At 43.8% G+C, this 25862-nt stretch overlaps 1 protein-coding gene across 4 annotated transcripts in view; it reads left to right on the top strand.

Moving 5' to 3' along the window:
- The window catches only part of GTF2I (general transcription factor IIi), a 122527-nt gene that overhangs the window by 72760 nt on the left and 23905 nt on the right, over positions 1-25862 (top strand). For 2 of the 4 annotated variants that reach the window (XM_044285214.1, XM_044285215.1), the window contains exons 19-30: positions 2225-2408; positions 3013-3071; positions 14502-14558; positions 15559-15612; positions 17100-17180; positions 19836-19901; positions 20802-20985; positions 21064-21116; positions 22636-22713; positions 23506-23589; positions 24216-24399; positions 25026-25054. In XM_044285214.1, the coding sequence (XP_044141149.1) occupies positions 2225-2408; positions 3013-3071; positions 14502-14558; positions 15559-15612; positions 17100-17180; positions 19836-19901; positions 20802-20985; positions 21064-21116; positions 22636-22713; positions 23506-23589; positions 24216-24399; positions 25026-25054 (1113 nt within the window). Of the gene's footprint in view, positions 1-2224; positions 2409-3012; positions 3072-14501; positions 14559-15558; positions 15613-17099; positions 17181-19835; positions 19902-20801; positions 20986-21063; positions 21117-22635; positions 22714-23505; positions 23590-24215; positions 24400-25025; positions 25055-25862 lie in introns of those variants that run through there. The other 2 variants (XR_006388222.1, XM_044285216.1) reach the window with 2 other exon arrangements.

Raw genomic sequence — 25862 nt, 5'->3', positions numbered from 1 at the left:
CTAAAAGATTAGTGTGACGTGTATCTATAATATATTAGATGATTAGTTTGACGAATTTCCCTTTTAAATTGTTGACTGGGTGAGCCAATGAACCTTAAAGTGCAGATGAGCATATCATGCATTCCACCACAGAGCAGTATGTGAATTAAAAATGTGTCCGTATCGACCGGCTCTATAAACCTATCATATGACCTAACCCCTCAGATGAACACCGTAAAAAATAAAAGAAATGTGTCACCTTACATCACAAAAAGTACAACAGCAAGCGATTAAAAAGTCATATGCACCCCAAAATAGTGCCAATTAAACCATCATCTCATCCTGCAAGAAATGAGACCCTACCTAAGATAATCGCCCAAAAACTGAAAAAACTATGGCTCTCAGAATATGGATACACTAAAGCATGATTTTTTTGTTTGTTTCAAAAACGATATTATTATGTAAAACTTACATAAATAAAAAAGTATACATATTAGGTATCGCCGCATCCGTAATAACCTGCTCTATAAAAATATCACATGACCTAACCCCTCAGGTGAATACTGTAAAAAAAAAAATGGTGTAAAAAAACTATAATTTTTTGTCACCTTACATCACAAAAAGTGTAATAGCAAGCGATCAAAAAGTCATACGCACCCCAAAATAGTGCCAATCAAACCATCATCTTATCCCGCAAAAATCATACACTACCCAAGATTATCGCCCAAAAACTGAAAAAAAAACTATGACTCTCAGACTATGGAAACACTAAAACATGATTTTTTTTTGTTTCAAAAATGAAATCATTGTGTAAAACTTACATAAATAAAAAGAAGTATACATATTAGGTATCGCCGCGTCCGTGACAACCTGGTCTATAAAAATACCACATGAGCTAACCTGTCAGATGAATGTTGTAAATAAAAAATAAAAATAAAAAAAAACAGTGCCAAAACAGCTATTTCTTGTTACCTTGCCTCACAAAAAGTGTAATATAGAGCAACCAAAAATCATATGTACCCTAAAATAGTACCAACAAAACTGCCACCCTATCCCGTAGTTTCTAAAATGGGGTCACTTTTTGGGAGTTTCTACTCTAGAGGTGCATCAGGGGGGCTTCAAATGGGACATGGTGTCAAAAAACCAGTCCAGCAAAATCTGCCTTCCAAAAACCGTATGGCATTCCTTTCCTTCTGCGCCCTGCTGTGTGCCCGTACAGCGGTTTATGACCACATATGGGGTGTTTCTGTAAACTACAGAATCAGAGCCATAAATATTGAGTTTTGTTTGGCTGTTAACCCTTGCTTTGTAACACGAAAAAATTTTGAAATTGTATCTCTATTTTCCAATAATTGTGGAACACCTAAAGGGTTTACCTTGAGGGGTGTAGTTTCTAGAATGGTGTCATTTTTGGTTGGTTTCTATTATGTAAGCCCCACAAAGTGACTTCAGATCTGGACTGGTCCTTGAAAAGTAGGTTTTTGAAAATGTCTGAAAAAATTCAAGATTTTCCTCTAAACATCTATGCCTTGTAACATCCCCAAAAAAATAAAATGTAATTCCCAAAATGATCCAAACATGAAGTAGACATATGGGGAATGTAAAGTAATAACTATTTTTGTAGGTATTACTGTGTATTATAGAAGTAGAGAAATTGAAACTTGGAAATTTTCAAATTTTTGGCAAATTGGGTATTTTTTTTATAGATAAAAATGTTTAGTTTTTTTACTCCATTTTACCAGTGTCATGAAGTACAATATGTGACGAAAAAACTGTCTCAGAATGGCCTGGATAAGTCAAAGCGTTTTAAAGTTATCACCACATATAGTGACACTCGTCACTCCTTAAGGAGTTAAAACAAAGAGAATGTTCATGTGGCTCACATAGCTAATTAGCTGCCCTCTTGTGGTCAAGAATGAATTTTACAGGATTTACACATTATATATAAAAACCTATCTCTCACACTCTACAACCTCAGATGGGGGTACGCTCATACTGCGGGCAGAACTTGCTAAACAATTTCTACTGTCAGGGGTATTGTGTAGAGTCGACGAATGAAAATATATGACCATGTACCATTCTGTGGTTTCTTCAGTGCCATCAAGTTGTCTTCCCACCTAGTAATGTATATGCACATTCTATAAGGAGGATTGCTAGCTTAATAAACCTAGTGAATGCGGTACTAGGTGAGTATATAGCAGGTATATCTGAGATTGTATTATTTCTCCCTTCTCTTTCATTACAGCACAAGCACTGGGACTCTCAGAAGAAGTAAAGGTCCCATATCCAGTGTTTGAATCTAATCCAGAGTTTCTCTATGTGGAGGGATTACCAGAAGGAATTCCATTCCGGAGCCCCACATGGTTTGGAATCCCTCGTCTAGAGAGGATTGTAAGGGGAAGTACCAAAATTAAGTTTGTTGTTAAGAAGTAAGTAGTTTCCTCAATAATACATTTTATACAGTGGTTCAAATGGTCAGTTATATCACCTACTGCACGTACTTCCCAAATAAAATAGTATTCTAAGAGATGGCTATACGAACATACTTGAAATTGCTAAAGGGGTGTTGTTTTCTAAATGTTTAAAACAGATGACTTGTCCTCAGGATAGGTTATCGGTTTCTGATCGGCCAGGGTTCATCAGCTGTTGGAAGATCGCTGCGACCCTTTCCAAGGCCAGTGACATCAGGTTCATTGGCTTAGACACAGCTCAGTCCCATTGAAGTGAATGTTGCTGAACCGCAATATCAAACAGCCATTATTCAATGGATATAAGGAGGAGGCTACAGCACTCACCAAAGCGCCATGGCCACTTCAAACAGCTGATCTTCAAGGGGTCCCAGGAGTCGGACCTGTGAGGATAGGTCATCAGTATTGAATAAATGGAAAACCCCTTTAATGCCTTAGGTTAAATTACTTACAGAGGTACATGCAACCCTGTGTCATTTGAAAAACAAATATGAAAATAATTAGCCTTAGGAAAATAAGATTTGAGAAAAAAGTGTACATTTCTTGTTTGCATTTCCCATAACAGGCCACAGCTTATAGCACCACTCCTGCCTCCTGAGCTTGTCAGCAAAATAAATGTGGACGGTAAGCAAATGATACTTTAAAATAATGATCATATGATGAATATAACTGAATATGTAGCTATTCCCCAGTGATTGTGAAGAGATTACTAGAGACTATTGGTTACTCCTTCGTGCAAATAGATGCACCATTACATTCTGTTGGTGTATTTAATAGGACATAATGCTACAACCAGTGGATGGCAAGAGCAGAGGAGCTGTACCTGTGTGAAAAAAGCTCGCCCCCCCTCGAAATAAATAAGTAAATAAAATCAAAGGAAACCTGTCATTAACTTTATGCTGCTCTCCCTCAGAACTGCTGATTTCCGCGGTGTGTCACTCATGAGCTAAATGTAAGTGGTTGCTGAGAACCAGAATCATAATCATTGCAGCTCAGGCCTTGAGAAGAGTCACATCTACCTGAGAAGAGTCCTGGCTATTATAATCTCCTGCTCTCTCGCCCATCTGCTGATGATTGGCAATTTTCTGCTAGGGAGAAAAGTAAGGAGAGAACTGCCAATCATCAGCAGATGGGCGAGGAGAGCAGGAGATTATAATAACCAGGACTCTTCTCAGGTAGATTTGACTCTTCCAGGCCTACTTTTAGCTCATGAGTGACACACCGCTGATATCAGAGCGTCTGTCACTACTTTATACTGTCATTGGTGAGTTCAGCATAAAATTGATAATAGGTTCTCTTTAAAGAAACTTATTGAAAAAAAAAAAAAAAAGAAGCAAAGTAAGGTTACACATTAATTTAACCATATTGCACAAAGTGCAAAAATCAGTGTATCAGTATAGTTTTATTTTCATTTTTTGCTAAGAAAATTGTAATCAAAGTTCATGTATAAATTATATGTACCCCAAAATGGTACCAATAAAAACTACAACTTGGTCTGCAAAAAGACAAGCCATGATTCAGCTTGACTTTGGCTATATGCACATGAGCGTGAAAAAAACGGCTGTTAAAAAGGACACACTGTATGTTTCTAATGCCTGTTTTGCATCCGTTTTTCATGGCCGTTAAAAATAAATTTTATATATGTATTGTATTGTACTACATGGGTAAATACATTTTTCACATTTTTATATTTTTGGAAGTGCTGTCTATTTTTCTATTATATATATATATATATATATATATATATATATATATATATACAGTTGCAAGAAAAAGTATGTGAACCCTTTGGAATGATTTAGATTTCTGCACAAATTGGTCATAAAATGGGATCTGATCTTCATCTAAGTCACAACAATAGACAATCACAGTCTGCTTAAACTAATAACACACAAAGAATGAAATGTTACCATGTTTTTATTGAACACACCATGTAAAAATTCACAGTGCAGGTGGAAAAAGTATATGAACCCCCTAGACTGATGACATCTCCAAGAGCTAATTGGAGTGAGGTGTCAGCCAACTGGAGTCCAATCAATGAGATGAGATTGGGGGTGTTGGTTTCAGCTGCACTGCCCTATAAAAAACACACACTAGTTCTGGGTTTGCTTTTCACAAGAAGCATTGCCTGATGTGAATGATGCCTTGCACAAAATAGCTCTCAGAAGACCTACAATTAAGAATTGTTGACTTGCATAAAGCTGGAAATGGTTATAAAAGTATCTCCAAAAGCCTTGCTGTTCATCAGTCCATGGTAAGACAAATTGTCTATAAATGGAGAAAGGTCAGCACTGCTGCTACTCTCCCTAGGAGTGGCCATCCTGTAAAGATGACTGCAAGAGCACAGCGCAGACTGCTCAATGAGGTAAAGAAGAATCCTAGAGTGTCAGCTAAAGACTTACACAAGTCTCTGGCATATGCTGACATCCCTGTTAGCGAATCTACTATACGTAAAACACTAAACAAGAATGGATTTAATGGGAGGATACCACAGAGGAAGCCACTGCTGTCCCAAAAAACATTGCTGCACGTTTGCACAAGAGCACCTAGATGTTCCACAGCAGTACTGGCAAAATATTCTGTGGACAGATGAAACCAAAGTTGAGTTGTTTGGAAGAAACACACAACACTATGTGTGGAGAAAAAGAGGCACAGCACACCAACATCAAAACCTCATCCCAACTGTGAAGTATGGTGGTGGGGGCATCATGGTTTGGGGCTGCTTTGCTGCATCAGGGCCTGGACAGATTGCTATCATCGAAGGAAAAATGAATTCCCAAGTTTATCAAGACATTTTGCAGGAGAACTTAATCTCATCTGTCCATGTCATGGAACCATGAACCAGACGTACAACAAGAGATAAGTGGAAATAAGAAGGCTTTATTGAAAATAAAGCTGTAAGCAAAAGTCCAAACGGATGGCTAAACCGAAGCAGGGTCTTGCGTAGACAGAGGTCAGGAACCAGAAGGGTAGTCAGACGAAGCCAGGATCAGGAACAGGCAGGGTAGTCAGACGAAGCCGGGATCAGGAACCAACGGGGTAGTCAGACGAGGCCAGGATCAGGAACCAGAAGCAGCAGCAGTCTTAGAAGCATGTGAACACAGGAGGACCAAGCAAGGAACTGAAGCCACAGACCTCCTATATATATGAGCTAGGCATCCAGCTCCTCCCAGTGGGAAGGAGAAGCCGCAGGGTGGGAGGCTACAAGAAACCCAGAAACCAAGATGGCCGCCAGCACATGTCAAACGAAGGAGAACAGTAAGAAGGTAAGACCATGACAGTACCTCCCCCTCAAGGGCCCCTCCTCCGCGGAGTAAAGAACGGTTTCTGAGGGAAGCGTGCGTGGAAGGCTCGGAGCAAAGCAGGAGCATGGACATCTGCGGAGGGAACCCAGGAACGCTCCTCTGGACCATAACCACGCCAATGGACCAAAAACTGCAACCGACCGCGGACCAGGCGTGAGTCCAGGATATTGCTCACCTCATATTCCTCATGATTGCCCACTTGGACCGGACGGGGCCGAGGAACCGAGGAAGTGAAACGATTACACACCAATGGCTTCAACAGGGAGACATGAAACACGTTGGAGATCCGCATGCCAGGAGGAAGCGCAAGGGCATAGGCTACCGGGTTTACCCTGCGAAGCACTCGGAAGGGACCAACAAAGCGAGGCGCCAGCTTGGGAGTGGGCACTCGAAGGTTGAGGTTGCGGGTGGACAACCATACACGGTCTCCGACCTGGTAGGAAGGAGCGGGCGCTCGTCTGCGATCAGCCTGGAGTCTCTGGCGCTGCGCAGAGACCTCAAGGGACCTCTGGATCTGTACCCAAGAAGCACGTAGGACGGAAAGGTGATCCTCCACAGCCGGAATATCCTGGGGAGAGAATACCTCCGGTAACACGGCAGGTTGGAACCCATAATTGGCCATGAAGGGAGACGTCCCAGAGGAAGAGTTCACCGCCGTGTTCCTGGCAAACTCAGCCCAAGGCAGGAGGTCAACCCAATTGTCTTGGTGATCGGAGACATAGCAACGAAGGAATTGCTCCAAGGCCTGATTGGATCGTTCTGCGGCCCCATTGGACTGAGGGTGGTAGGCCGAGGAGAAAGAGAGATGAATCCCCAACTGGGAGCAAAAGGCGCGCCAGAACCTGGACACAAACTGACTCCCCCGATCCGACACAATCTCCTTGGGCAAACCGTGCAACCGGAAGACCTCCCTGGCGAAAATCGTGGCCAACTCTTGTGCAGAGGGTAACTTCTTGAGAGGAACACAGTGGCACATTTTGGAAAACCGATCCACAATCATGAGAATGACTGTATGGCCTCGGGATGCAGGGAGGTCCACAATGAAATCCATCCCCAGGTGTGACCATGGGCGCTCCCCGGTGGCTATGGGTTGCAAAAGGCCCAACGGAAGGTGCCGAGGGGACTTACTCTGGGCACAAATGGAGCATGCCGCTACATATGCGGCGATGTCGGAACGTAGAGAAGGCCACCAGAACAGACGTGAAACAGCCCAGGACAGCTGATTCTTTCCAGGATGCCCCGCGGCCTTGGAGTTATGGTAGGTTCGCAACAACCGAGTGCGCAACTCCTCAGGCACAAAACACCTGCCGTTGGGTCTCCCAGAGGGAGCACCAGATTGAGCCGCCAAAATCTGCTCACCCAGGGGAGAGGTCAGGCTGGTGCGAATGGCGGCCAGGATCTGATTCGGAGGTATGACCGAAGTCGGAATCGACTCCTCCCCGGACAGCTCGGAGTACTGCCGTGATAAGGCATCCGCTCTGATGTTCTTGGAACCGGGTAGGTAGGAGACCACGTAATTAAAACGTGACAAGAACAGAGCCCATCTGGCCTGACGTGGTGTCAATCTCTTGGCCTCAGAAAGGTAGGTCAGATTCTTGTGGTCCGTCAGGATGAGAACCGGAACCACCGAACCCTCGAGCAAGTGCCTCCATTCTTTAAGGGCCTGCACGATGGCCAATAACTCCCTGTCACCAATCTGATAGTTGCACTCCGCGGAAGACAGTTTCCGGGAGTAAAACCCACAAGGAAGCAGAGGACCCTCTGGTGTTCTACGCTGAGACAGAAGGGCGCCTACTCCCGTCTCAGACGCGTCCACCTCGAGGACAAAAGGCAACCCAGGGTTGGGATGCGACAGAATCGGAGCCGACACAAAGGCGGACTTTAGAGCCTCAAAAGCTCGGATGGCCTCGAGCGGCCAGACCTGGAAATTACGGCCCTTCCTGGTCAGATCCGTGAGAGGCTTGGCTAGCATAGAAAAGTCCCTGATGAACTTCCGATAATAATTGGCGAAGCCCAAAAAGCGCTGCAGGGCACGGAGACCACTGGGCTGGGGCCACTGTAAGACAGCCGAAACCTTCTCAGGATCCATGGAGAACCCCTCAGCGGAAATGATGTAACCTAAGAAGGTTACCTGGGATCGGTGAAATTCGCATTTCTCAAGCTTACCGAACAGCCTGTTCTCTCGTAACCGTTGCAACACTCGTCTGACATCCATAATGTGGGCCTCCATGGATTCAGAATATACCAAGATGTCATCCAAATAGACCACCACACACTGCTGCAACAGGTCACGGAAAACATCGTTGATGAATTCCTGGAAGACTGCGGGCGCATTGCACAACCCAAAGGGCATAACCAAGGATTCATAATGACCGGTCCTGGTGTTAAACGCGGTCTTCCACTCATCGCCCGCCTTGATCCTTACCAGGTTATATGCCGCCCTCAGGTCGAGTTTGGTAAAGACCGTGGCCCCTTTGAGGCGATCGAACAGCTCGGAAATCAAGGGTATCGGGTAAGCGTTCTTGATCGTGATGCGATTGAGACCCCTGTAATCGATGCAAGGCCTCAACTCACCGCCCTTCTTTTTCACAAAGAAAAATCCAGCCCCTGCCGGGGACGAGGATTTGCGAATGTGTCCGCGTGAAAGCGCCTCCCTCACGTACTCCTCCATGGCCTCATTCTCCGCTACCGACAGTGGATAGACTTTGCCACGAGGAGGAACGGCACCAGATTGTAACTCTATGGCACAATCGTATGGGCGGTGCGGAGGTAGGGCAACCGCGCGCACCTTATCGAATACATCCCGGTACTCTTCGTATTCAGGAGGCAACAGAGAGTCCGAGGAAGTACACAGCAACTTGACAGGCCCATGGATGCAACTAGCCCCACACTGCGGTGACCACGAGAGGATCTCGGCCGATCTCCAATCGAAAGTCGGATTATGCTTCTGGAGCCAGGGGTACCCCAAGACCACCGAGTAGTGTGGAGACGAAATCACCTTGAGACAGACCGACTCTCTGTGAACAGCACCAATGGCTATCCCCACTGGAAGGGTCTCATGAGTCACGTGTGGCAGCAGAAGGGGTCTGCCGTCTATCGCCTCAAGAGCCAGTGGGGAACCTCGAGGCTGCAGAGGAATGGAATTGGCGGCAGCGAACACACTATCAATGAACAAACCACCAGCACCAGAGTCCACCAACGCCTGGGTCGTCACCGAGCCCCCGACCCAGGAGAGGACAACAGTGATCAGTGGTTTGTCAACACGGGAAACCGGGGACGAGGAGACTCCACCCAAGATCTGCCCCCGACAGGATCTCAGGTGCGAGCGTTTCCCGGACGGTTCGGACATGCCAACCGAAAATGCCCACCGAGACCACAGTACATGCATCGGCCCTCGCGTCTCCGGAGTACCCTCTCCCCCTCGGACAGGCGAGCAAACCCCAGCTGCATGGGTTCACCCCCAGACGAGTCATCCCCAGGAGGCTTGGGAGGAGAGGGAGGCACGGGTGGGACAGCAAACGTAGGCGCCAATCTGTTAGAAGGCCTCCGCAGGCTCTCCTTAAAGGAAGGTCTCTCCCTGAGTCTGGTGTCAATCAAAATCAGGAAAGAAATAAGAGACTCGAGCTCCACTGGTAGGTCCTTAGCTGCAACCTCATCCTTCAAGGCATCCGAGAGACCATGAGAGAAAGCAGCGACCAGAGCCTCATTATTCCAGCCCACCTCTGCTGCCAGGGTACGAAACTCAATGGCGTATTCAGCTACGGATCGTGAACCCTGTCTGATGGACATAAGGAGCTTCGCAGCAGAGGCAGCACGAGCCGGCACATCGAATACCTTCCGAAAAGAAGCAACAAAACCGGAAAACTCGGCAACCACCGGATTGTTGTTCTCCCATAAAGGGCTGGCCCAGGCCAAGGCCTTGTCCGAGAGCAGCGAGATCAAGAAGCCCACCTTTGATCTCTCAGTAGGAAAGGCATGTGGCAGCAACTCGAAATAAATGCCCACCTGGTTAAGGAAACCTCGGCACTGAGTTGGCTCTCCCCCAAAGCGCTGTGGAAGGGGGGCAGAACCGGTCATACCCCGAGACACCGCAGGCGCAGCAACAGGTGTCGGGGTAGACTCTGGCGCAACAACCGGAGCGGCAGTAGGAGCGGGCCCAGGAGCGACAACCGACCCATCGGCAACGGGAGCGAAATGAGCCGTGCGTTCAAGCAGGGTTTGCAACGCCACAGCGAACCGACCCAACAGGTGATCCTGCTGATCAAGTCTGGCAACCAGCGTAGGTAGCGAGGATGGCCCTGTACCGTCAAAATTCATGGCTTGGTCCTAATGTCATGGAACCATGAACCAGACGTACAACAAGAGATAAGTGGAAATAAGAAGGCTTTATTGAAAATAAAGCTGTAAGCAAAAGTCCAAACGGATGGCTAAACCGAAGCAGGGTCTTGCGTAGACAGAGGTCAGGAACCAGAAGGGTAGTCAGACGAAGCCAGGATCAGGAACAGGCAGGGTAGTCAGACGAAGCCGGGATCAGGAACCAACGGGGTAGTCAGACGAGGCCAGGATCAGGAACCAGAAGCAGCAGCAGTCTTAGAAGCATGTGAACACAGGAGGACCAAGCAAGGAACTGAAGCCACAGACCTCCTATATATATGAGCTAGGCATCCAGCTCCTCCCAGTGGGAAGGAGAAGCCGCAGGGTGGGAGGCTACAAGAAACCCAGAAACCAAGATGGCCGCCAGCACATGTCAAACGAAGGAGAACAGTAAGAAGGTAAGACCATGACAGTCCACCAGCTGAAGGTCAACAGAAGATCGGTGTTGCAACAGGACAATGACCCAAAGCATAGAAGTAAATCAACAACAGAATGGCTTAAACAGAAGAAAATACGCCTTCTGGAGTGGCCCAGTCAGAGTCCTGACCTCAACCCGATTGGGATGCTGTGGCATGGCCTCAAGGAAGCGATTCACACCAGACATCCCAAGAATATTGCTGAACTGAAGCAGTTCTGTAAAGAGGAATGGTCAAGAATTACTCCTGACCGTTGTGCACGTCTGATCTGCAACTACAGGAAACGTTTGGTTGAAGTTATTGCTGCCAAAGGAGGTTCAACCAGTTATTAAATCCAAGGGTTCACATACTTTTTCCACCTGCACTGTGAATGTTTACATGGTGTGTTCAATAAAAACATGGTAACATTTAACTCTTTGTGTGTTATTAGTTTAAGCAGACTGTGATTGTCTATTGTTGTGACTTAGATGAAGATCAGATCACATTTTATGCCCAATTTGTGCAGAAATCAATATCATTCCAAAGGGTTCACATACTTTTTATTGCAACTGTATATATATATATATATATATATATATATATATATAAAAAAATCCCAACCCCTGCAATATACATAATTTCCTCAATAATGGCCCAGAGCAGTAATAATGTCCCCTATAGTGGCTACCAGCAGTAATAAAGTCCGCCATAGGGGCCCCATCAGTAGTAATGTCCCCCATAGTGGCCCCAGCAGTAATAATGTCCCCCGTTGTGGTCCTCAGCTTTATTTTTAGCAGAAAAAAAAATCCCTCAAATCCCAGTTGTTCTTCTCTTGATTGTGAAAGACCTGCCAAAGGACCTGCGCTAAGCTTGACAACATCACCGCTCGTTCCTAGCATGATTACATGGCGACATCATCACGCTGAGGGCAGGTCCTTTACAATCAAGAGAGGAGCGACTGCCTCTGCGCATGCAAGTGGATGAGGTGAGTGTTTTTTTTCCTTTTAACCCCTAAAAGGCCATAGTGAACTAGCGAACCAAACTAACGGCTTTTAGACAGGTGCACTCTTGTCTAAGCGTCCGTTAAAAATGGTCCCATTGATTTCAATGGGGTCTGTCTGGCCGTGAAAACGGACAAAAATAGGACATGTCCTATTTTTTGATGGCCGCTGTTCACTGGCCATTAAAAAAATGGCCATATGAATAGCCTTTATGACTTTAATTGGTGCCAAAAATGGCCATCACACAGCCATTTTTAATGTTTGTCTGCATGTAGCTTTAGAATCCGTTGATGGGAAAAAAAATCACCTGACCCTAAAGAGCCAAAATAGGCCAGTTCTTAAAGGGTAAAAACCCAAAGTCATTATTCTTAATTCAAATATTATTATTGCTTATTTCTGGTCTGGCACCTAGGACCCCCGCTGATTAGCTGTTTGAGAAGGCACCAATGCTCCTATGAGCGCTGTGACCTTATCGCAGCTCACCAAGCACACTGCTGTACATTGTATAGCGGCTGTGCTTGGTATTGCAGCTCAGCCCCATTCATTTCAATGGGGCTGAGCTGCGCCTAGGCGGTGTGACCAATGACCATAATGTCACTGGCCTAGGGAAAGCTGCGAGAAAGCCTTGGCGCTGAAACAGCTGATCAGCGGGGGTCCTGAGTAGGGCTGAAACGATTACTCGATTAAATCGAGTAATTCGACACAAAAAAATCCTCGATGCAAATTTTTTGCATCGAAGATTCGTTTGTGTCATGTGACCACAGAGCGGGAGTGAAGCGCTTGCTATTACTCCTGCTCCGTGGTCTCCCGCTGGCCTGCAATACTCACCTTTCCAGCAGGCGGCCTCCGGACACTCCATAGTACGTCCATGGTCCTGCGCTGCTCTGACCTCCTGACGTACGCACGCCGTGACCTGACGCACTGTGTGACGTCAGGAGCAGAGCAGCGCAGAGCGATGGAGTGTCGGCAGCACCCCTGCTGGAAAGGTAAGTTGGTGAAACCGAGGGGGTGGGGCGCAACTAAGGCCAGGCGCCTGGAGTGCACAGCGTCATAGAAACCAGTGACGCTGTGCAATCCGGGTGTCAGGAGGAGCGTGGCAGCAGAGCTGATGGCACACTGATGGCAGAGCTGATGGGGCACTGTGTGGGGGCAGAGCTGTGGGGGCAGAGCTGATGGGGCAGAGCTGTGGGGGCAGAGCTGATGGGGCACTGTGTGGGGGCAGAGCTGACGGGGCAGAGCTGTGGGGGCAGAGCTGATGGGGCACTGTGTGGGGGCAGAGCTGAGGGGGCACTGTGTGGGGGCAGAGCTGATGGGGCACTGTGTGGGGGCAGAGCTGTGGGGGCAGAGCTGATGGGGCACTGTGTGGGGGCAGAGCTGATGGGGCACTGTGTGGGGGCAGAGCTGATGGGGCACTGTGTGGGGGCAGAGCTGATGGGGCACTGTGTGGGGGCAGAGCTGATGGGGCACTGTGTGGGGGCAGAGCTGATGGGGCACTGTGTGGGGGCAGAGCTGATGGGGCACTGTGTGGGGGCAGAGCTGATGGGGCACTGTGTGGGGGCAGAGCTGTGGGGGCAGAGCTGATGGGGCACTGTGTGGGGGCAGAGCTGATGGGGCACTGTGTGGGGGCAGAGCTGATGGGGCACTGTGTGGGGGCAGAGCTGTGGGGGCAGAGCTGATGGGGCACTGTGTGGGGGCAGAGCTGATGGGGCACTGTGTGGGAGCAGAGCTGATGGGGCACTGTGTGGGGGCAGAGCTGATGGGGCACTGTGTGGGGGCAGAGCTGATGGGGCACTGTGTGGGGGCAGAGCTGATGCACTTGGGCTGATCGCACAGTGGGGAACAAAGGGTGTTGGGGACTGATGGCAGGGGGTCTGATGAGTTTTTATAAAGGAAATTATTATTTTTTTCTTATTAGATTACTCGATTAATCGTAAAAAATAATCGATAGAATACTCGATTACTAAAATAATCGTTTACTGCAGCCCTAGTCCTGAGTGTCAGACCCCACCAATCAGATACTGATGACCTATATATAAAAAAAAACTTTTAAGGTTACCTCAATGGTTGCTGGCATTCCTGCCAGAAGTTTAGGTTTGACAGCAGGAAGTGCAGGGGGTACTGCCGTTTCTGCATAAATAGCAGTATTACATTATAATGAAGTCTTTTTGTTGACACAAATATTCATATAGTTTTTGTTATATTTACATACAGAAAATTTATGTAAAAAAAGTTGAATCTGTCCAAAAATCCTGGCTACATACCAGCTGTCTGTTGGAAGCACATGAGCAGTAGGAACCGCCAATAAAGGCTGAAAAACATAAACAATAGCAACAAGAAAAAAAATAAGATGATAATTATATAGGTGCAGTTGAATAACACAACTACACTCACCTAAAGAATTATTAGGAACACCATACTAATACGGTGTTGGACCCCTTTTGCCTTCAGAACTGCCTTAATTCTATGTGGCATTGATTCAACAAGGTGCTGATAGCATTCTTTAGAAATGTTGGCCCATATTGATAGGATAGCATCTTGCAGTTGATGGAGATTTGAGGGATGCACATCCAGGGCACAAAGCTCCTGTTCCACCACATCCCAAAGATGCTCTATTGGGTTGAGATCTGGTGACTGTGGGGGCCATTTTAGTACAGTGAATTCATTGTCATGTTCAAGAAACCAATTTGAAATTATTTGAGCTTTGTGACATGGTGCATTATCCTGCTGGAAGTAGCCATCAGAGGATGGGTACATGGTGGTCATGAAGGGATGGACATGGTCAGAAACAATGCTCAGGTAGCCTGTGGCATTTAAACTATGGCCAATTGGCACTAAGGGGCCTAAAGTGTGCCCAGAAAACATCCCCCACACCATTACACCACCACCACCAGCCTGCACAGTGGTAACAAGGCATGATGGATACATGTTCTCATTCTGTTTATGCCAAATTCGGACTCTACCATTTGAATGTCTCAACAGAAATCGAGACTCATCAGACCAGGCAACATTTTTCCAGTCTTCAACAGTCCAATTTTGGTGAGCTTGTGCAAATTGTAGCCTCTTTTTCCTATTTGTAGTGGAGATGAGTGGTACCCGGTGGGGTCTTCTGCTGTTGTAGCCCATCCGCCTCAAGGTTGTGCGTGTTGTGGCTTCACAAATGCTTTGCTGCATACCTCGGTTGTAATGAGTGGTTATTTCAGTCAACGTTGCTCTTCTATCAGCTTGAATCAGTCAGCCCATTCTTCTCTGACCTCTAGCATCAACAATGCATTTTCGCCCACAGGACTGCTACATACTGGATGTTTTTCCCTTTTCACACCATTCTTTGTAAACCCTAGAAATGGTTGTGCGTGAAAATCCCAGTAACTGAGCAGATTGTGAAATACTCAGACCGGCCCATCTGGCACCAACAACCATGCCACGCTCCAAATTGCTTAAATCACCTTTCTTTCCCATTCTGACATTCAGTTTGGTGTTCAGGAGATTGTCTTGACCAGGACCACAACCCTACATGCATTGAAGCAACTGCCATGTGATTGGTTGACTAGATAATCGCATTAATGAGAAATAGAACAGGTGTTCCTAATAATTCTTTAGGTGAGTGTATAGATGCATTGCATAAATATCAGTGTCCTATATAAGAGTCATAAATGTAGACTTTGCTGCTAGTTTGCCTCAGATTTCACCCTTTGCATTGCAAAGTCTGCAGCAATTTCACAACTTAATAGCCCTGAATTCTGCACAGAATTTTTCTATGGAAACATGTATTATACTTTGCACATGAAATAATCTTTTTGCTAGTAAATGTGAAAAAATATTCAATGCACTGTAGTTCAGTTTTCTTACATGAGTAGGAAGAATGAATATTTCTCACATGTGCTGCACATAGGCACTGTGCAGTAACTAGACATATTCCATTCTCAGTTCTATTACAGTGGTAATCAGTTATATACTGTGTATCCAGGATCTAGCAATTCTCTTCATAGCCCTCTGTGCTTGTGTAAGCTAATAGACATCATCACCATTGTTTTTGTAGCAGTTCAGAGCTCGGGCAAGGGACACCGTCCTGGAAATCAGTCTGCAGATGATGGTAAGATATGGTGCAATTCCTCTGAAAGTGTCTCTTATGAATTGCCTTAGTATGGAGTAATACAGTATAACCTCTTTGAGACGACCACCTAAAATTGCAATGAAAAAGTGGTCTTCTACTGGGTTCTCTTCTTAGGGTACTTTCACACTAGCATTAGTGTGATCCGGGGGGCAGTTCCGTCGTCGGAGCTGCCTGCCTGATCCGCTGAATAGTGTGACAACTGACAGCATTTTTAGACGGATCCGTCTACAAATGCATTGCAAGAACGTATCTGTCTCTCCACTTGTCATGCGCAGACTGGAAGGACGTATCCGTCCTTCAGTTGTTTTGCAATGCCGGCACTAATGCAAGTCAATGAGAATTAATGCCGGATCTGGCATTCTGGCGACTGATCAGGCATTTTGGCCGGACATAATACCGCAGCATGCGCGGGATTATGTCCGGCCAAAACGCCTGACAGTGACTGAACGGAAGGCATACTGATGCAAACTGAACGGATTTCTATCTATTTAGAATGCATTGGGATATGCCTGATCAGTTCTTTTCCGGCATAGAGCCCTTTTGATGGAACTCTATGCCGGAAAAGAATAACGCAAGTGTGAAAGTTCCCTTAAAGAAGATGGCTAAGTGTACATAACATGATGGAAATAAAAATCCATCATAGAAATCTGGTCTGGATGAGAGAGTGGTCTTCTCAAAGAGGTTTCACTGTAGTAGCAATGAGTTCAACTATAGCCCTCTGCATCAATAAACTTATATTCTCTATTTGTGACATTTGCTAAAGTTTCATCTCCATGGAAGCAACCCCCCTGGTGTACTTTTATAGACATAGATGTATATCACATTGCACTTGCGCCAAATAAATTATTACTGTGCCTCATTTCTTAAATTTCTCTCAACCTCACAAAGCAAAGGCAGACTTAAAACTGACACCAAAACCATCGCAAATGATACATGTGCCCCACAGACTTTACAAGATGCCTGTAGTTTGCAGATGACTAGCAATCTGTCCCGTCTGCTTTATGCCCATGATCACTAACTTAATGTATAATATATATTGAACTCTACTTGGTTCTATAATTGAATTGGATCTGTCTTAAAGGGACACTTTATAGGGGTTGTCCAGAAACACACCTGCCCTGGTGTCTGGTATTGCAGCTCAGCTTCTTTGAAGTGAATGAGTATAAGTGGCAATGCTACACAACCTGTGGACAGTTGTGGTGTTGTTTTTGTGAAAAAACAGCCATGATTTAGCGTATTATTATTATTATTATTATTTTTAATTAATAATTTGATATCTACTGCTGCAGCTGAGGAATCTTGTTACCACTACTAGTAAAACCCATGCTGTGGATGTTTGTACCCCAGAACTTTACCTGCACTATATGCCGCGTAGAGTTAAAATGTCAAATGTCCATCCATCGGGTTTGCTTGTCCATGAGTATGTATAACATATGTGTACATATTTTTCCTTTGTTCATTTCCAGATGCATCCAAAAATGTAGCGTGCTGTGCTCCACAAACCAATGGTTCCACCATGAAATCACGAGGAAAAGAGTTTTCCTTTGGTATAAGAGAGAAAAGATTTTGGAGTTTGCCATTTACCGTAACTGTTTTCTTTGCCTATATAATAACAATTTTGTGGTAGATTTCTGCCACAAACAAGTTCAAATTTTGGCACCAGATTTTCAATATTTTTCACGTTTACGCTTCTGTTGCCAATTTTTTGAAGCGACTAGAATAGTGGATGGGAGGGTTTGCTTAGTTAGATATTTAGTACTATATTTAAAACCAGAGGTTGATGTAAATTATAGTGCAAATCTACAACAGCCCAAAGCTCACTTAGATTTCATTTCGTGGCTCACAGAGTACCAATGGTTTGCCAGATTAATTACGAGGTGTGCACCTCTTAATAAAATTAGCACATCTTACTCCAGCACACACAAGCCTTTGAAAAGGCGGTACAAAAATTCTTACCTAAAGTTACCATAGTTACCCAATAAAGCTTTAGAAAAGACTCATTCCTCCGGCAGTTATTAAAATCAGCCACTTTATTCCACAGATTAAACAGTATGCAGTTACAGTGCTCGGCATCAGGAAATGCTGACGCGTTTCAGACAAAACAGATTGATGATATCTAGCCTAGATATTCAGTTAAAATACCCCCCAAAAAGCATAACATCACAGACTACGGCAGATAGCATACTATGAGTAAGGAGGATCTGCTTTTTTGAAACGTGTAAGCCTACTTTCTCACTTGCGGCAGTGTGATCCGGCAGGCAGTTCCGTCGTCGGAACTGGCCGCCGGATCCGCCGATCTGCCGCTGATCCGATCTGCCGCCGGATCCGTCTCACAAATGCATTGCAAGGACGGATCCGTCTCTCCGCTTGTCATGCGGACCGACAGATCCGTCTTGTAAATTTTTTAACATTTTTACCGATCTGCGCATGCCGGAACGACGGATCCAGCATTCCGGTATTCTGAATGCCGGATCCGGCGCTAATACATTCCTATTGGAAAAAATGCCGGATCCGGCGTTCAGGCATGTCTTCAGTTTTTGAATCCTATGTTATCTATACAGAGGTGATATCTGTCATTGTAATCCTGCCTGTGATGATGAGATCACTGTACAGACCAAGAACTGGCACCTATTATTAAGCCTAGTAGGCAGCAGAGAAATTGCAGGATTTTTTTTTTTTTTTTATATAGATAGTAACATGGTAAATTAAAAAATCTTCAAAAGTATATTTATATTTAAAATAAAAACTTGACTTAAACAATAGATCATTTACTGATGACAATTCCCCTTTAAAGGGGTTGTCTCACTTCAGTAAATGGCATTTATTATGTAGAGAAAGATAATACAAGCTACTTACTAATGTATTGTTTTTGCCCATATTGCTTCCTTTGCTGACTGGATTCATTTTTCCATCACATTACCCTATTTTTCACCCTATAAGACGCACCGGCCCATAAGACGCACCTAGGTTTTAGAGGAGGACAATAAGAAAAAAATATTTTTTATTAGACCTCAGATCAGACCTCAGCTAACAGCCCCAATCAGACCCTTAATGTTAATAAGACCCCAATAAGACCTCAGCTCAGACCCACAATCAGACCTCAGCTCAGACCCCAATGTGAATGACCCACAATCAGACCTCAGACCCCAATCAGACCTCATATCAGCCCCCACTACCTCTCATATTAGCCCCCAGCAGCCTTCATTGCCTTATATCAGCCTTCAGTAACCCCCATTGCCTCTCATATTGGCCCCCAGCAGCCCCCATTGCCTTATATCAGCCCTCTGTAGCCCCCATTGCCTTTCATTTTGGCCCCAGCAGCCCCCATTGCCTTATATCAGCCCTCTGTAGCCCCCATTGCCTCTAATTTTGGCCCCCAAATTAGTATTCGCCCCATAAGACGCATTTCCCCCCCCACACTTTTTTTTTGGGGGGGGGGGGGAATCTTTAAAAAAATGTATTGACTCCGATGAGCCAAAGTTATTATTTTGCGAAGTCGCGCGACACTTCGTGTAATGACTTTGGGAGTTAATTATTACTATAAAAAGCCTTGGTACCGAACTCTGGTTCGATTCCTAGTGGTACCTTGCAACCGAACCTGAGTTCGGTACCGAGGTTTTCTGCAGTAATAATTAATTCCCGAAGTTATTACACAAAGTGTCGCCCGACTGCACAAAGTAATAACTTCAGCTCATCTGAGCCAAAACATTCTAATACTGTACGGAGCAGGAATTGCGTACAGTATCACAACAAAGTTTATTTACAAATAGACTTCGGATGTACCATCCGAAGTCGATTCGCTCATCCCTTAGTTATGAGCACCCTGCAATCCATCAGTGGTGGTCATGTTTGCACACTATAGGAAAAAGCATTGGTATCTATGGTGGCCAGGACCATGAGAGCACACATAGGCTAGTGCTTTTTCCTGTAGTAATCCAAGCACGGCCACCACTGCTGGATTGCAGGGTGGCCGTAACCATGGAAACGAGCAGTGTATAATGTGATGGAGAAATGAATGCAGCCAGCAAAGGAAGCAATATGTATAATAACACATTAGTAAGTGGCTTGTACTAACTTTCTCTACATAATAAATGCTATTTGCTGAAGTAACACAACCCCTTTAAGCCATTGGACTAATGATGCATCAATTTAGTATTTTAAATAGTTTATAAACCAAATTGCCTTATTTCCTCCCACAACAGAGGCTTGGAATGCTAAAATTACTGATCTAAAGCAAAAAGTCGAAGCACTGTTTGATGAGAAATGTGGTAAGTAGCTTTATAGTATCAATAAAAAGTGTGAATGAAATATAAACCTCCAACTTGCAAAAAACTTGATTTTTTTTTTTTAAACTTGTTATTGTTCAAAGTAATTCCTACATACTGTGTATATGACTTGGCCAGTTGACCAGTGATTGGTGCTGATATGTGGCAGATAAGTATATTCGGATGTTTTTGTTGTTGTGATCTATTGTATGGTCATCTGTGAATGGATGGTCTATAGACTTCTCTAGTTTTCTTACTGTGCACAGCAGCTTGGCCATGTGGAGTGTCAGATTTAGGCTACTTTCACATTAGCCTTTCTTGCAAATCCGTCATGGATCTGCAAAAACGTTTCTGTTACCATAATTCAACCGGCTGCATTCGTCATGAACTGACCCGGTTGTATTACGTCTTCCATAGCCGTTTTCTATTGTGTCAGAGAACTGATCCGTCCCCATTGCCTTACATTGTATGTCAGGGTGGATCCGTTTCGCTCTGCACCACATCGCGGACAGAAAAACGCTGCTTACAGCAATATTCTGTCCGCGATGGGAGCGCAACCAAATGGAACGGAATGCATTTTGGTGCATTTCGTTTAGTTCAGTTCAGTTTTGTCCTATGACTGATCTCAATAGCAGAATTGAAAACGCTAATGTGAAAGTAGCCTTAGTTCTTTTGTCCTGTCTGTATTGCAGTTACTTATCTGACCAGTTGTAGCCTGAACACAAGTTGTGAATGCATACACTGGGATTTTTCAGGTCTTCTTAAGTCTAAGAGAACAATTTGTACATTTAGTCATGTTTATATGAAAGCATATATTTTTATATGAACTATTCCATCCTCAAAGAATTAAATGCATGGAGAACGTTCTCATCTCTAAAAACAATTGTTTTTGTTTTTATTTAGGGGAGGCTTTAGGTTTGAAAGAGCCATTTAAGGTACCGTTTGCATTGTTTGAATCCTATCCAGAAGACTTCTATGTGGAAGGCCTTCCCGAGGGAGTTCCATTCCGCAGACCATCCACTTTTGGCATTCCAAGACTTGAGAAAATTCTCCGAACCCGAGCAAAGATTAAATTTATTATTAAAAAGTGAGAAAGTCTATACTTCATGTTCTCTTTAAAAAGATACATTTTTGAGTTCATACAATAATTATTATCTTTTATCAGACCTGAATTGTTTGAGGCTGCTGCAAAAGACACAACTCTACAGTTCCCACAAAGTAAGTATTCTTGTTAGCAGGACATTTTTCTCAGCAATTTGTAGATGATCCTATTAATTCTAAAATTGTGTCATTTATTGTAAATAATTATCTAATAAAAATGATGTGATTTTACAATTAGCTGTTACGCATCACCTTTTAAGACCCAAGATATTTTCTAATGAATAGAAGCAGAGAACTTGTCTTGATTAAGTTCTGTTCACAACTGAGAGTTTATTATAATGTATTGCAGTGAAGTGGAGGGAAGGTAAGGATGGGAGGAGTGGTAGTGGCAATGATGGTGGTAGTAGTACTCACAGTTCATGGTGGCAATCTTCTCTCTGGTGCTCCCTGGGCCATGCACAGTGAATGGTGGCATCACCCTTCCTTCCCTCAGAGCACTTCCTGACTTTATGGGGCTCCTGTCTGATGGTAGTTGGGCTGCCCTTGATGTTAGGTGGTTTGCAGGGCGAATGGCGGACCAGCAGAGGATGATGGCGTAAATAATCAAGCCCCTTGGTTACAATAAATAAAGTCTGTCTGTACTAAATGGGCATAATAATAATGAGCATAGTAGTACATATAGCAGCATAAGGCATATTTCCAAAGTATATCACAGTGTAGTTCTTTCCCCCAATAGCTGTGTATAGCCAGCAACAATGATGTAAGTAGTAGTACTCCCTGACATATTCTCTCTAAAGGGCATTTAGTGGTCTCCAAAATAACCACAGGCATGCAATTGCAAGGCTGAGGGGTACAGATTTTAGAGAAGGATGACCATTCTGTCTCATAGTGGTAGGTGACACATGGAATAGTTCTTTCCACACTAGTAAAGTCTATTATACAATAAATGAGCAAACACCTTACTGATGTTATCTTGCATGATCTGAATGGTTCTGAACCTTCTATCAAGTATTGTCTATTTCCTTCAGGGATACTCTGGTAGTAGAGTTGCCCCTTTGGCAGGTGTAGTCTCAGAGACGGGTTCTCTGGACTTGGGCCTTGTCTTCAGGAAGTCTCTTATACACATCCTTCCTGTAGCTCTGCTCACATTAGACTTACTAACCAGGGGACAGACCTAGTCCATCACCCTGGTAATCTAAACAGTCTGCCAATGTTAACTGTCTGTTGCCCATACATCACTGTTAGTATCACATAGTGCAGAAAGAAGTGAGTGCTTTAACAGTAAATCATAACATTTAACAGTAAATCACAACATAAGTGAGTGCTTTAACAGTAAATCACAACATTTAACATAGCTCTGCAGAAAGAAGTGAGTGCTTCAACAGTAAATCACAACATTTAACTTGGCGACTTTAAATTAATCTTTTTGGCAATAATCAACCCTTTGCAGTAGTCCCCTGGGGTATTGCAGTATCAGTTTAGCATATCTTCTTTGAACTAAATATCTCCAGTCCTGGACTCTAAAAATCTTCAGAGAGTAGTGAATCTGATCAAGTTAAATCCATATTGTTTTTTTGTTGTCTGATACATAATTAAACATGAGTTCCCTAAAAAAGCTTCTTGTTATCACTTCAAGAAAGAATTCAGGCACAAAATAAATCATTCACTGCATCTGGAGTTGAGGATCTCAATATCATCCAAGTAACTGTACCAGGTATGTTGCATGTACAAATTCTCCGTTTTTAGAATGCAAGCAATAAATGTTATGAGACATTACTAAGGGAAGGCTGGCGAATAGGGGGAGAAAGAATCAACATACGGGGGAGATGTAGGAGCTGGAGTAGATTTCAGGTGTAATGTGTGCCAGTTTTCTAGCGCACATGTTAAATATGTGGAGCTGTGGAAGACCTTGCTGTGGACCACCCTCTCCCTCATTGTTAAAGGGCATCTGTCAGCAGATTTGTACCTATGAAAATGGCAGACCTGTTACATGTGCACTTGGCAGCTGGAGGCATCTGTGTTGGTCCCATGTTCATATGTGCCCGCATTGCTGAGAAAAAAAATTTGGTTTTACTATATGCAAATGAGTCTCTAGGAGCAACAGAGGTGTTGCTGCACCCTCCCCACTTTGATTGTCTGGGCTAGGGGTGATGATGTTTTCACTGCCTGGCCCTGTCTATCAAAGTGCAGAGGGTGCAGCAGCTGCAGAGAGAGCTGAGCCTCTAGTTGTAATGGCAATGCCCCATTGCTCCCTCTTTCACGTAGGAACATTTGACTGTAAGTTCTGTAATCAGGGAACTGATGCAAAAGTTAATTATCTACAATGTATTACTGTCAGCAACCAGTTGTCACTTATATCTAGCTACCTTTGGACTTTCCAGTTCTTCACAGTCTTTATCTAATCTGTAGCCTGTATCAACACATCTTATGCTGGCCTACTTTTATACCTTTCTTTTTTTAAATAATTGCTATTCCTGTTAATAGACTTTTTCATGTCATTTTGTAGATGTGGACGCTGAGAAAACCATTAAAGTAGACAAACCTCGTCAGTTGAGGGAACAGGTTAATGAACTGTTTAGTCGGAAATTTGGTGAGCAGTGAGCATCACTATCAAATTATTCTTTGTATTGAAACTGCAAATATTATAACCCTGTATGTAATATAACTATCTGGATACACTTTCTTTAATCACTTTTTTCATTTTCCAGTAGTGTATGTTCTGTAACCACACAGTTTGTCCCACCTTCTCCCATACATTGAATATTGTGCAGGATTTCTACATTTTTCTTAAAGGGAGTCTGTCATATAAATTTGACTAATATAACTACCAGCAATGGCCATCAGAACATTGTAAAAGCATTATAACCATAGCTGCTTTTATTCCTATGCAAAACAGCTCCCATGTGCCCAGCTGGGCAGCCCACCAATCTCTGTTGGCTCCTCCCCCAGCCTCCCAAGGTTTCTTCCCCTACACCTCCATGATGTCAGGGTAGAGGGGAGGAAGCTTGGGAGGTTAGGGGAGGAACAGACAGTGGGAATAGGCAGCGGGTTTGGACACTTTGAAAAGGAAAGCCTGTAATCATGATTACTTTGTGTGTGTGTGTGTACCGGCAGAGGAGGCTTATGCATAACAGTAGTTCCACCCTTAGTGCCATATTAACTTGTTCAATAGATTCAATGCTATTGATGTTTTCATGTTCTACTACTGTTTTGCAGGAGAAGCAATTGGCATGAATTTCTCAGTGAAAGTTCCTTATAGGAAAATAACTGCCAACCCAGGATGTGTAGTAGTGGATGGAATGCCACCAGGGGTTACATTTAAAGCCCCCAGTTATCTAGAAATAAGTTCAATGCGCAGAATTCTGGATTCAGCACAATTTATAAAATTTACAGTCATAAGGTAAGTGTTAAAAAAAGAGGTCATCACATGTAAAAATCTTTACCATTTTTAGATTTGATGTCTAATGCAATAAATATTAGTTAGGTTTTCAAAAAAAAAAAAAAAAATAGGCAAAGGGAGTTAATGCCTCTAAGGCCAGTAAATGGCTGCAGTGGTCATGTGGGTGAACCGCATTGTCACCTCTGCAGGAAAACCAACGACGACTGGCAGAAAATTTTAAAGCTGCAGCTCTGGAACGTTGAGAGGATTTTCAGTTGAATAATGAGTATTTTGTTATTTTATGGCAATACTCCGTGTCCAAATTTTTTTCTGTCTCAGATAACTCAGTTGGAAATCTGCTGTGACTGCAACACAAAAGCACACGCTAATTTACCAGCACCCTCGCAGCACTAAATTGTATGCAAGCATAGAATATATTGATTACTTTAAATTGCGTAACTGCTATTTTCTATACATTTAAATGTGAGGTTCTTTGCACATATTTTGATTAAATTATGTGAGCCCATCTGCCACAAGGTGAAAACATTCAGGTAGGTCCCACAGTGATAGGTATTCTGTTGTACAGATATAATATCTCTGTGTCCGTCCTAGTTTAATTAAAAATAACTTTTATTTTATTTTTATAGGCCTTTTCCTGGCTTGCTGCTTAACAACCGTAAGTATATTTTTGAGAAGTAAAGATGTAGTGGTCATTAAAGTTTTTGGTTCATAAGCATGTTATTTTGCTGCCATAAGTATTGACCAGTTCCCGATTTCTGTATATTGAGAATCTGCTGTTCAGGAAACCCGACATAATATTTCAGCTAGATTAAGACGTATTAGTGTAGTACTAGTTCAGATAAGGAGTCTAGATCACAATTTTTTATTTTCATACTGCCCTTTCACCCGCTGTGTGCTAGCAAAGCTTCGCTGAAATACATTGTGTGGAGTTTTCTCTCAGAAGGTCTTCTCCATTATGTGCACATGGCTCGAGTCCAGACAAAGTAATGTACCAAAGCTTTGGCAGCGCACTGCACTGCTCATGTAGTATTGCAGATAGTATTCCTTAAAGGGATATTTTTTAACTAATTCGTAAAAAAAAAATAATGAAAAAGTTATACAGTCCTTATCAAAAAGTTTAAGACCACTTGAAAAATGGCAAAATATCATATTTAGCATGGCTGGATCTTAACAAGGTTCCAAGTAGAGCTTCAACATGCAACAAGAAGAAATGGGAGTGAGACAAAACATTTTTTGAGCATTCAATTTTTTTTTTTTAATTCTTTTTATTGAGCATAAAAATACACAAGTCATATAGAGTACACACAACGGTATGCACTATACAGACATCACAAACATAGTCCGTACATATCCAGTCGGTCAGTCATATCACCATAGACACAATGCAATATGCATAATTATGATTACAGACAGAGCGTTCAGATAAAGACAGAGGTTTACAATAGTCTTGATGCATCAGCTAG

The sequence above is a fragment of the Bufo gargarizans genome, chromosome 3 (genome assembly GCF_014858855.1).
Source record: "Bufo gargarizans isolate SCDJY-AF-19 chromosome 3, ASM1485885v1, whole genome shotgun sequence".
NCBI lineage: Eukaryota > Metazoa > Chordata > Amphibia > Anura > Bufonidae > Bufo > Bufo gargarizans.
This window is presented reverse-complemented; position numbering and strand designations above follow the sequence as displayed.